The sequence below is a fragment of the Silene latifolia genome, chromosome 3, assembly GCF_048544455.1.
Source record: "Silene latifolia isolate original U9 population chromosome 3, ASM4854445v1, whole genome shotgun sequence".
In the NCBI taxonomy this organism is placed as follows: Eukaryota; Viridiplantae; Streptophyta; class Magnoliopsida; order Caryophyllales; family Caryophyllaceae; genus Silene; species Silene latifolia.
In genome coordinates this window covers 41,271,515-41,284,557 of record NC_133528.1, presented here as the reverse complement: position 1 = coordinate 41,284,557, position 13,043 = coordinate 41,271,515, and the positions used below count along the sequence as shown (strand labels likewise).

Sequence of the window (13,043 nt, the reverse complement as noted above, 5' to 3'; positions counted from 1 at the left end):
TATTCTTCTTAAAGGGTATTTAAATTGAAAGTAAACAAATGATTGAGACGGAAAAAACAATATATAACTATGATGGACTTGGCAAAATAGTGTAAATTATGTGTACTTTTGCCTACTACGAAATACTTCGTAGATTTGGTTGGTATTTGGTAATTGGTAAATGAAATCTTGACATAGTTTTCGGTATGAATTGCCCGCCTAAATCAATCATTTGCGTTTTCCAAAACAATTATTTACCCAACATTATTTAAGAACAAATAATTTTTGCTGTCTCATATTAGCATTATTATTTATCGCAAATTCTCCCTTGTGACGGGTACTATTTCGTCACAAACACTGTTCACATTTGCGACGGGTCAAATGTCACTATTTTATGAGAAAATGTGACTATTTTTTTATAGGTGACATTTTATGAATAGTACTTGTGTGGTTACATTTTATCAAAAAGTGGTCACATTTGTCCATCGTAAATTGTGACCATCACAAGGGAGAATCGCTGTTTATTTATTACGGTGAGACCGTCTCATATGACATTTAGTGTTATGGAGTAAATGGGTTAGTATTGTAGGTCATAAATGCACCATTCAGAAGTGTCGGGTCAATAAAATAAGTCAAATCACTTAGCCCAATGCTCACTAGCACACGCCCAAGGAAAAATGGGTTTGAGTCGTAATACTTGAACAAATTAGGGTTGTTATATATACATTTAATTTTTAATAAGACTTTTTTTGGGTGTTATACTTTTACAGAAATCAAAGCTAAGATTAAACCGAACCATACTAATCAAATTTAAATAACCCGTTTACCAATCCAACCAAAAGGCAAAAATTGTCTAAGGTCCGGTTCTTTTCTGTTGGAAATAGGGGATTTGTGAAGTTTTTCTATTTTTTCCAATTGTCCCACATTGGTGAGGAAAAGAGAGCTTTATGTGTTTATATATCTCCTCTTACCTTACACTATCACTAGTGGGTCTAGGGAGGCTTTTGTGGAAGCCTTGCGAGGTGCTTAATCAGCTTGTGTCTGTGCTCGGCCCGGCCCGGCCCGGATTCGGGATTTGGGAATCACCTGCGGCGGGCTGTGCCTATCTTTTTGGGCCTGGACCGAGTTGTTGTTTTTGCTACTGATTTGTTAAACCTAACAGTCAGTCGAGGAGTTGTTTTTGCTACTGATTTGTTAAACCTAACAGTCAGTTTGTTTTAGTCAAATGCTGTTAGTGGGTGAGAGTATCACTCCACGTTTCCAGCTCTTGACTCCTACAATGCTGCAGTCGGTTTTTGGCTCTCTGATCAGGCTATTTATAGCCTCTGATCTGCTCCTCAAAAACACACAAAAAAACCACACTCTCTTCTTTCCTTCTCTTTTCTGCTCAATCAAAGTTTCTGGGTACTGGTGATTAAATCGTTCCAAGTCTCACAGTTCTGAGTGGGCGAAACTGCGTGAAGACTATAGTGTTATCCTTGGGGAACTACCGGCACTAGCTGATCGCCACCACGGTCGTATCGGAGAAATAGTTTTCAAGGCAGTAGCTTCTACCACGGCACTACTTACGGGTTTTATTCTATAATCTCGCTTACCTTCTCTGCTACGGTATTTCTGTTCCCTCCGGTTACTGCAATTATTTTTCCTGCAATTTGAAAACTATTTTTTAGTTGCTGTAACCATGTCTATGATTTCGAAAATTGTTCCTAATATGTCGAAACTGGAGTCGTTGGATGGTCACAATTATAAGCGTTGGTCCCAGAAATTGTTGATGTTTTTTTAGCAGTTAGAAATTGATTATGTTTTATTTAATGACCCGCCTAAGCCTATCACTCCTACTAATGTTGAGACGACCCCTCCTGCTACTAAAGATGTTAAGTCCAATGAAGAGGATATTGCAAAATTTGTTAAGGACAACAAAACTGTTAGGTGTCACATTTTGAATAATATGACAAACACCCTGTTCGACTTATTTGCTGTGAATAAGTCCGCTAAGTTTATTTGGGAGGCTTTAGAAACTAAGTATGGGGCTGATGACGCGGGGAAAAAGAAATACGTTGTGGGAAAATGGTTGGGATTTCAAATGGCTGACGGGAAACCTATCATGGATCAAGTCCATGTCTATGAAAACTTATGTGCTGATGTTGTGAATGAGGGCATGAAACTTGATGATATCTTTGTAGCTAATGTTCTGCTAGAGAAATTCCCTCCCTCCTGATCTGATTACCGAAACCAACTTAAGCACAAAAAGAAAGACGTGTCCCTTAAGGAACTTATAGAACATATGAGGACCGAGGAGGTTAATCGCCTTAAAGACCTTCCTGCTAGTCAATCTGTGACTGTTCCTGCTATTGCTGCTGTTAAAGGCCTTAAAGCTAATCTGGTTGTGTCTGGTGGTCCGTCTTATGCTGAGAAATATAAGGGTAAGGGTAAGGCCAAGGTTGGTCAGGGTAAGAACCAGGGTCCTGCTAAGAAGAATGGTCCAGGGAAGCATACCAAACCAGTTCCTAAGATTCAGAAAGCTGCTAAGGGTCCTATTGTCTGTTATGTTTGTGGAAAGACTGGTCACAAAGCCTACCAATGCTCTGAGAAGAAATCTGCTGAGGCCAATGTTGCTGTGACTGATGATGTTATTGCAGATGTGGTTGTGGAAGCTAATCTGGTGGGTAATGTTGCTGATTGGGTCTTGGATACTGGAGCTTCGAGACACCTCTCGTCTTTGATAGGGGCTTATTTGCTTTGAGTTCGAGGAAGTTCTTTGATGGGGAATGCGTCTACATGGGTAACTCTTCATCTGCAAAGATCACAGGCAAAGGCAAGATCTTTCTCAAACTCACCTCGGGGAAAACACTTGCTCTCAGTAATGTTTTATTTGTACCCTCATTGCGTCGAAACCTTGTGTCTGGTACCTTGTTAAACAAAGCTGGTTTGAAACTTGTTTTTGAGGCTGACAAGGTGGTAATGTCGCGTAATGGGGAATTTGTGGGCAAGGGTTATCTTTCTAGGGGTCTTTTTGTATTGAACACCGATTCTGCTATTAATAATATTGCATCTTCTTCTGCTTATATCGCTGAGTCTATTGATATTTGGCATGGTAGGTTAGGTCATGTGAATGTGGATTACATTAAAAAACTTAGAACTATGAGTTTAATTCCGAGTTTGACGAGTCAAGAATTCTCTAAATGTGCTAGCTGTGTTGAGGCTAAGTTTACAAAGAAGCCTAGTAAACCTGTGACTACTAGGAACACGAGTCTTAATGAGTTAATCGACACCGACCTGGCTGACTTTAAAAATGTTAGCAAGTAGAGGTGGCAAGAATTATGATGTTACGTTTATAGATGACTGTTCTAGATACACCCGTGTCTTTTTGCTTAAGACTAAAGATGAAGCAGAACAATCTTTTATAAACTTTAAGAATGAAGTTGAGAACCAACTTGACAGAAAAATTAAATGGGTAAGGTCTGATAGAGGTGGTGAGTATAAATCCAGTTACCTAGCCGACTTTTATGTTGCAAACGGTTTAATACATGAGACTAGTCCACCTTACTTACCTCAATCCAATGGTGTAGCTCAACGTAAAAATAGAACCTTAAAAGAAATGATGAATGCTATGCTTTTAAGTTCTGGCCTATCTGATGATATGTGGGGGGAAGCAATTCTTTCAGCTTGTCACATTCTTAATCGTGTACCTTATAAGAAAATTGACAAGACACCCTACGAGATTTGGAAGGGCTATCCTCCTAACCTGAGCTTCCTTAGGGTATGGGGGTGTTTGGCTAAAGTGGGTTTACCTGATTTTAGGAGACCTACCGTTGGACCTAAGACCTATGATTGTGTGTTTATAGGTTATGCTCAAAATAGCTCTCCTTATAGATTTATGTCTTTGAGTGACCGTTCTATATCTGAGGCTAGAGATGCCGAATTTTTTGAGCATGTTTTTCCTTTTCAGAAAACTGTTGTACCATCTCCTAGTTTATCTGTTGCATCTCCTGATTTGTCTTCACATGCTAGTGCTAGCACTTCTATTGATGTTTCTGTTGAACCTAGAAAAAGTAAAAGACCTAGATGCCCAAAGAACTTTGGTGATGATTGTGATACAACTATGTTGTCTGAACTTGGATACACTGTTTGTGCTAGTGATGAGTTTGTTTCAACTTTTTTAATAGAAGATGACCCAAAAACCTATAGTGAGGCAATGAAATCCATTGATGCTAATTTTTGGAAAGATGCTATTAAAAGTGAACTTGACTTTATTGTGTCAAATCAGACTTGAGAGTTGACTGATTTACCTAGGTAGTAAACCCATTACGAGTAAATGGATCTTTAAAAAGAAAATGAGACCTGACGGTACAATAGAGAGGTTCAAAGCTAGACTTGTAGTTAGAGGCTTTACGCAAAAGAAGGGTATTGATTATTTTGATACTTACTCTCCCGTGACCAAAATTTCGACTATTAGGACTCTTGTCGCCTTAGCTGCTATTCATAACCTTGTTATACATCAGATGGATGTTAAAACTGCTTTTTTGAATGGTGAACTAAGGGAAGAGATCTATATGTCTCAACCTGAAGGTTTTGTGATTGAGGGTCAAGAGAGTAAAGTGTGTAATGTGACACCCCACGATAAAGCGGAGAATATAACTAATAAATTAAAGCGGAAATGTGTGATATTTTAAAAACTTTTAAAAATTACTAGTTAAAGAATAGCACGCGGGTGCCACAAACGAAAAGAAATGAAACAAATACTACAATAGACAAGTTTAGGTTATTACAACCCAAGTCTAGAAAGCGGGGAAAAGATATCCAACGAATAAACAAATAAAGGGTTTCTAACTAGCAAACTAAGGTCCAAGGGTTTAGTTCTCGCTAGCCCACACGTCTTCCCCACGTAAGCATCTTCACAACCTGTCATTCATGTAAACATGAACGCCACGATCGGGGGAGTAACTCAAGGTTATCCCAGCCACAATATGTCGAAACGAACATAACAAAGAACATAAACAAACAATCATATTAGATAAGACATGAGTGAATCGAATCATAACTAAACATGGGATCATACGTGTTTAAACCAACAAGAGTAAAAGAAATGATGGAATAAACAAGTAAGGCATAAGCAACAATAAATAAATGGAAAAGAAGGACAAGAAAACCGACACGACCACTTAGCCACGAGCACATATTTCAAGGAGATATGACCAAAGTAACCATCCAAATAATGCAAGACATTTACCACTCTTAGACTATAATTTCCCCGGGTAGGACTACGATAATGATACGGTCCTAGTCTAAATCTGCAGATTCTCGGGTGTACATCCCGATTCGACGTGCGACAGCACAGCACGCACCCAAGACTCGACTACTAAGGAGACCGAGTACCCTCATTGCCAGAACAGCACGAAAGTGGCGGAAAGATTAAGATAAGACTCACTTGCCAGAACAGCATAAGTGGACAAAAGCCGTACTTGCCAGAACAGCACAAGTAGGCCAAAACCGTACTTGCCAGAACAGCACAAGTAGGTCAAACCCGTGCTTGCTAGAACAGCACAAGCAGGGCAAAAATGTATGTCAAGCACGTACGATGGTAATATGACATTTCTACAAGAATACGACTCTTACAAGTAATTATTTATAATACCCTTTTCATGCTTGTAACATATAAATAAACATTCCATTTTATAATTTTAACATGCCGGTTACATAAAATATAACAAGTGATAATGAATAATTTACGTTATATGAAATATACGGGATAAAATGTGACCAAGTCCAAGTGACCAATTTATGAGCCCAATAAATAATTCATGTGAAATCCAATGAATGGACTAGAATAAGCCCAATTAAATAAATAAGACAAGCCCAATAACTGAATTATAAGGAATCCAACAAAATGAATAGGTGAAGGAGCGATATTAACGAATTACGTTATACTCCCTCTGATCCAGACAAATGGTAACATAGGAAAAAAGTGATTATTTAAGAAAAGGTGGAAAAGTAAGGGGTAAAGTAGGAAACTTTGATTGGGGCCACATGAGTTTAGGTGAATTAAATAAGTAGTTGGTAAGTGGGTGAGTGGATGATAAAGTTGTAAATAAGTAGTGGATGTAAGAGTAATTTAGTCCTTTTTCATGCCAAATATGGTATGTTACCATTGGTGTGCTTCATCCATTTTAGGTAAGTGTTACCATCAGTCTGGATCGGAGGGAGTATAAAATATGAGACGGATATTAAATAATTCGAGTAAACCAACTTGGCACTAATAGTATCCATAATATAGATGTGACCCAAATAATCCAAAATATGTGTGCAAGCCCAACTAAATCACCATGACAAGCCCTATTAAAATACCATACCACAGGCTCAATAACATATAATATAAAACAAGCCCAATTTGACTCATTACTAAATAATGTGACGAGTACATGAGCATATTTGAGACGGTAACTTAAATAATTAAATAATGAGATTTTATAAGTATAAACCATAAAAGATAAATATTTAAATAAACGAATTGCGTTTTATAAAGACACGAGACGGAAATTCAAAAGTTCAAATAAATTAACTAGCGCAAACCACTCAACCCACGATTTGGGGACTGGTTGCGCAGCCCATAATCGACCTCGAACCCCGGCTAGACACGGCCTGACGAGACCCCACAGAAGGCCCATAAAACCGCCTGCTCAACCCCATATTGCAGCCCAACCGCCCGTTACCATCCACACACACACACGGTCCCCAAAACAGAGGACGAAATCAATAAAAGGGACGATAAACAGGGGCGGAAAGTCTAGCAGATATACGATTTCAGGCAACCAACAAAGGACACATTCGAGACGGGAAGGGCACTACTTACACAGGGATAAACCCCGTCCAAAATCCTGCCAAGAGTGCACCCAGACAATTAGCAATGCAATATACACAGTTCCTCGAAGAGACAACAAGCAACACTCGGTTTTCAAAGACGATGAAACTGTGACGAACAAGCCATGGAACGACTCATAACCAACTAAGCTGACCACAACTTAACGAAATTAACTCCACACATGAGAAAAATACATAAAGATTGATACTTTTACAGTAAACACAGTAAAGACCGATTAAGAAGGGCGAGAGTATCGACTCATTGTCGAGTAACCTATCACCGTTACCTTTAGCTCTCGAATTCCGAGTAAAAACGTCCAAAACACGAGCCTATCTTCAATCTCCAACTAAAAAGGGGGAAAACGAGTTACATGAGTCACAAAGCCGAGTTATCATAAGTTGCTTGTTTCGAAACTAAGTCAAAACATAATCTTTCTTACCTTAAAAGAACGAGGAAGGAAAGAGGAAGAGAATGGAGTAAGAATTATGAAATTTGGTTGAGAAACGGAGTCGGGATCCGAGTTTAGAGGTGCCGGAAATGGGGATGGTACGGTCCTCTGATTTTTGTGGTTGATGTTGCTGTGTTTTGTGCAGGTGAAACAAAAGAAGAAGAAGAATAAAGGGGTTGGGGGCGGGTCACGGTTTATACAATAATAATAATAATAATAATAATAATTAATAATAATAATAATAATAATAATAATAATGATAATATATAATATATAATAATAATATATATTAAAGTAGAGTGTAAGATGTAAGGTGGGTGTGTTGTCGATAAATGTTTGGTCCGGATTAAAGTAGGTACAAGGTGAAATGTGACGGTCTATAGCTAGACGGAAAAATGTCTCGAGTTTATTTTAACTTGAGACGGAAACTGATATTATTATTACTATTATTCGTCCGACCAAAAATACGTATACATTTATTCTTATAGGAGTATAATTTACGCCTCAAAAATATAATTTAATATTACGTATTTTTATAAAAATGAGCTTTTATATAATACGTTTCTAAAAATCGTGTTTGACATAAAATTAATTAAATAGAATAATTCAAAATTATAGAATAAAGTAACCAAACGGTTTAATAAATTTTAAATGTCAAAATGAGAAATTCGCGGGTGTTACATGTAAACTAAACAAGTCACTTTATGGACTGAAACAAGCCCCCAAACAGTGGTATGAGAAATTTAACAACACTTTGATAAGTAATGGCTATGTGGTTAACAATTCTGATTCACGTCTTTATTCAAAAATGAAGGGATCTGATTGTGTAATTATATGCCTATATGTTGATGACATGTTAATACTTGGTAATAATTTGGAGGTGATAATTAGAACCAAAGAATTTTTGTCATCACAATTTGAGATGAAGGACTTAGGAGAAGTTGATGTTATCCTAGGAGTTAAGGTCACCCGAAACCCCAATGGAATCTGTCTAAGTCAATCTCATTATGTTGAAAAAGTGTTGAGGAAGTTTAACTGCTTTGATGATGTGCCTGCTAGAACACCCTATGATCCTAGTGTACCATTGTGTAAAAACTTGGGCAAGAGTGTTTCCCAAGAAGAGTATGCTAAAATCCTAGGTAGTGTGATGTTTTTAATGAACTCGTACTCGACCGGATATTGCTTATGCGAGTTAGTAGATCGAGTCGTTATACACATAACCCTAGTAATGAACACTGGAATGCTCTTCGTCGTTTACTAAAATACCTAAAAGGAACAGTTGACTTATGTTTGCATTATGGTAAATTTCCTGCTGTGTTAGAGGGATATTGTGATGCGAATTGGGTTGCAGGTAACGACGAGATCTGTTCTACTAGTGGTTATATCTTTACCATGGGTGGAGGTGCTATATCGTGGAAGTCCTCTAAACAGACTTGTATCGCACGCTCTACCATGGAATCTGAGTTCATAGCTCTTGAGTTGGCAGGACAAGAGGCTGAATGGTTGAGAAACCTTTTAGCTGATATACCAGTATGGGGCGGACGACTAACACCGGTCTCCCTGCACTGTGACTCCAGGTTGCTATTGGTGTTGTAAAGAATAGTATCTACAATTCGAAAAAGAGACACATTCGAATAAGGCACGCTGCAGTTAGACAACTCCAAGACAATGGAGTGATTGCTTTGGACTATGTGAAGTCCGAAAACAATCTTGCTGATCCCTTTATCAAGGGTCGGCTAGGAGACTAGTCGTTGATACGTCGAGGGGAATGGGGCTTAAGTCCTTAGGTCAAGAGTGAGACTTGACTAGGTCTAAAGCTTCTATTCCTATGGCGTTGTATGATTCATAGCCTTTATGGTGGTGCTTTAGAGACGCACTTGATGGATCATACACCAGGTTGGACTTAGGTCCTTAATGACTCATGTGAGAAGTGCTATTGAGAAGCACTTGAGTCACCTACGTAGGTGTAACGATCATTAGACTATGAGAAGTCTTCTGAACACATTTATTAGTACCGAGGTAAACGCATAGCTCTAAAAGAGTGTGTTGCACTTTCGCGGAACGATCTTAATCTGAAGGTATGATATGTCTTGTGGGGGGTATCGACCGAAGCTCAGCTAGGAATTCAAATCGCAAGATATTCTCTCGCTGTAAGTAAGTTGTTTCCTCATTGCACTAAAGTGTCAATTCAAATCGAAAGATATTGATACCTAAGTATCCAATCCTTCCTTTACCCATAATTCTTTCCTTCTTGTCTCGGGCGCCCCTAGTGGGGGATTGTTGGAAATAGGGGCTTTGTGAGACTTTTTTATTTTTTCCAATTGTCCCACATTGGTGAGGAAAATAGAGCTTTATGTGTTTATATATCTCCTCTTATCTTACACTATCACTAGTGGGTCAAGGGAGGCTTTTGTGGAAGCCTTGCGAGGTGCTTAATTCAGCTCGCACACGCGCGCGCGCGCCGTGCCCGGCCCGGATCCGGATCTGGGATTTGGGATTTGGCAATCGCCTGCGGCGGGCTGTGCCTATCTTTTTGGGACTGGACCGAGTTGTTGTTTTTGCTACTGATTTGTTAAACCTAACAGTCAGTTTGTTTTAGTCAAATGCTGTTAGTGGGTGAGAGTATCACTCCACGTTTCCAGCCCTTGACTCCTACAATGCTGCAGTCGGTTTTTGGCTCTCTGATCAGGCTATTTATAGCCTCTGATCTGCTCCTAAAAAACACAAAAAAAAACACACTCTCTTCTTTCCTTCTCTTCTCTGCTCAATCAAAGTTTCTGGGTACTGGTGATTAAATCGTTCCAAGTCTCACAGTTCTGAGTGGGCGGAACTGCGTGGAGACTGTAGTGTTATCCTTGGGGAACTACCGGCACTAGCTGATCGCCACCACGGTTGTACCGGAGAAATAGTTTTCAAGGCAGTGGCTTCTACCACGGCACTACTTACGGGTTTTATTCTTTGATCTCGCTTACCATCTGTGCTACGGTATTTCCGTTCCCTCCGGTTACTGCAATTATTTTTCCTACATTTTCGGCTGAAAAGAGCTATGAACTGAATTTAACTTGTGAACTGAACTGAATTGAAGTGAATCTAGATTAAGAGTTAAATTTGTGAAACAATGAACTAAACTGAATAAAATGAAGTTGAACTAAATAAATCAAACTGAAATGAGCTGAAATTAAGTTCAAAAGAAAATAATTCAAATAATCCGACCGAAATGGATCTCGAATAAACCGTTACCCTCGCTTCCATCAATTCCTGTAAACTAAGTGGACGCTGCTTTGTTCACCTGCAGAGTTCCACAAAGAAGAGATGTTGAGTTTCCAACGCAAATACATCGTCCATGGCTTCCATTTTACCCAGAATTTCCAGCATCTCTTACTCTATTCAACTGCAACATCAAAAGCAACAACAAAATCGTTATCAAATTACTTGATTAATTCACTGGGTTTTTCTGACAAGGAAGCTCTCGTTACTTGCACCAAATTCCCAGTTCAAAAGGTGAACGATTTCAAATTCTATGATAATGCAATTTCTGTAATTCATTTCCTTGAACAACATGGTTTTGATGATACCCATCTTAAAAAGTCTATTTGTTCATATCCTATACTTTTATGTGCTAAAGTTGATAAAACCCTAAAACCCAAAATCAAGCTTCTCCAAGATCAGGGCTTTTCTGGGTCTGAAATTAGTCGGGTTATTTCGGTGTATCCGCGTATTCTTCATGCGGGTTTGGAGTCTCGTATTTTGCCTGCTATTCAAGTTTTAAGGCAGATTATGGGTACTGATTTTGATGTTGTTTCTGTTATTACCAAGTTTCAATGGTATGATGTTGGATATGTGGTTAAGAATTTGCTTCCGAATGTCGATTTATTGAAGAAAAGAGGGACTCCCATTGAGGTGATTCGGAAACAGTTGTTGTGGAAACCTGGAACCTTTTTGAAAAAACCCGATGCTTTCGAGGATTTAGTGAATAAGTTGGGATTTGCTCGTGGTTCTTCGAGGTACATGTATGGCATTACTTTGTTGTCGGGGTATACTGAGGCGACTATTGACTCTAAATGTCGGTTGTTTAAGAGTTTTGGGTGGGACATGGCTGATATCGCGACTGTTTTAGTGAAGAATACTTGTTTCGTCATGTTGTCGGATGAAAAAATCAAGAACAAGTTGGAATTTCTGATGAATGAGTTACGATTAGAGCCAGCTTACTTGATATCCCATTCTGCTTTGTTAACTTGCAGCCTAGAGAAGAGACTAATGCCTAGACACAAAGTTTTGCAAATTTTGAAAGATAAACAGTTAATCGCAAAGACTTTCTCTTTCTATAGCGCTATTTGCATGTCGGACAGGCCCGGCCCTAGGGGGTGTCATGAGGGGCATTTGCCTAGGGCCCAACCTTGGAAGGGGCCCAATATGAAAAAAAAACCAAAAAAAAAAAAAAAACTCAAAACTCAGAAATTTGCCTCAATGCCCTGCTCCTAGGTATGTAATCTTCAATTCCTGTGTACAATCAATTTTCTCAAAATCTTATCCATTTCACCATCTTCTTTGTCTTCAATTCCTTTGTACACAATCAATTTTCTTCAATTCCAAAGCAAACCCATTTCAGATTTTTCATTAATTTGGCTAATTCCTACGCCAGACAGTGACAAAAGAATAGAAGGGGGCGACCTAAGAAGATGCGATTGATGATCGGAATGGTGGTGTCGAACCGTCGACTCTAGAGGAAGTGGTGGCGGAGGAGGCATGAGTTTAATGGGGGTTTTGTGCTTGGTACTTTAGGTTTTCAATTGTTCTTTTTAGTCGTGTTGGTATGCTAATATGGAGTAACTTGTTTCTTTTGTTGGGCTATCTTTTCCTATTAAGTCCGTCCTATGCTATAGAACGGTCTTATAGAAGAGTAGTTGTTTTTTTATAAGTTGATTTGGGTCTTAGACTCTTAGCCATAATTTTTATTCTATTTCGTTATATGTGCTGCAAACCTCTAAGTTATTTACCAAGATATTAATTGTATGTATATTTATTTGAAACTTTGTATATTTTAAAGAAAAATTCAAACTAAAACATTATTTATTTAAAAAATTATAGTGTGTATAACAAGAGACATTATTAAGGTTTTCGATATTTTTTACGCTAAAAAAAATTATTTAGGGAAATTTTTTTTTAAAAAAATTCAAGCCAAAATAATTTATTGGGGAAAAAAAAAATTGTGCCCCCATGCCCCCATGCCTCAAATTCCTACTTCCGCCACTGATCATACATTGTATTTTTGTAAAGGGCCCCAATTCACGATTTCGCCTAGGGTCCCGAGAAGTCTAGGACCGGGCCTGATGTCGGAGTCACGCTTCATGAACTTGTTTGTGCTACCATTTAAGGAAGTCCATGAGGTTTATGCCAAGCACACAGGTTGTAGTCTGGAGATGCTGACGCTAAAAACAGTAGAGAAATTTGCCTAGTTACTATTGAACCAACTGCCGGATCCCTTGAGACATTGTTGTTAATCTTGTTCTTTTTAGTGATGCACCCCTAGGAAGAGGAGTACACAACATCAATTGTTTTAATCTCATTTATCTTTGTATTTCCATATTTGCCTCTGTATTGATAAAACTCAAAAACAATTATTTATCCTTTTGTCCTTTTAGAATGGTATATTATACTAGCAGCCTGTGTACATTTAAGTCTGATACTGGTTCCTGCTTAGTCTTATGAATTCAAAATAAGTGCTTTGCTTATTGTTTTACCATTTAAATATGTCTT

At 38.4% G+C, this 13,043-nt stretch overlaps 1 protein-coding gene across 1 annotated transcript; it reads left to right on the top strand.

Moving 5' to 3' along the window:
• Positions 1–10,511: 10,511 nt before the first annotated feature.
• LOC141647574 (uncharacterized) lies at positions 10,512–12,281 on the top strand. The gene has a single exon (XM_074455815.1). The coding sequence runs from the start codon at positions 10,599–10,601 to the stop codon at positions 11,766–11,768; it is 1,170 nt and encodes a 389-aa protein (XP_074311916.1). The 5' UTR covers positions 10,512–10,598; the 3' UTR covers positions 11,769–12,281.
• Positions 12,282–13,043: the final 762 nt, after the last annotated feature.

Excerpts from the sequence above, each read along its gene's own strand:
- LOC141647574 (XM_074455815.1), top strand. The coding sequence starts at position 10,599 with ATGTTGAGTTTCCAACGCAAATACATCGTCCATGGCTTCCATTTTACC.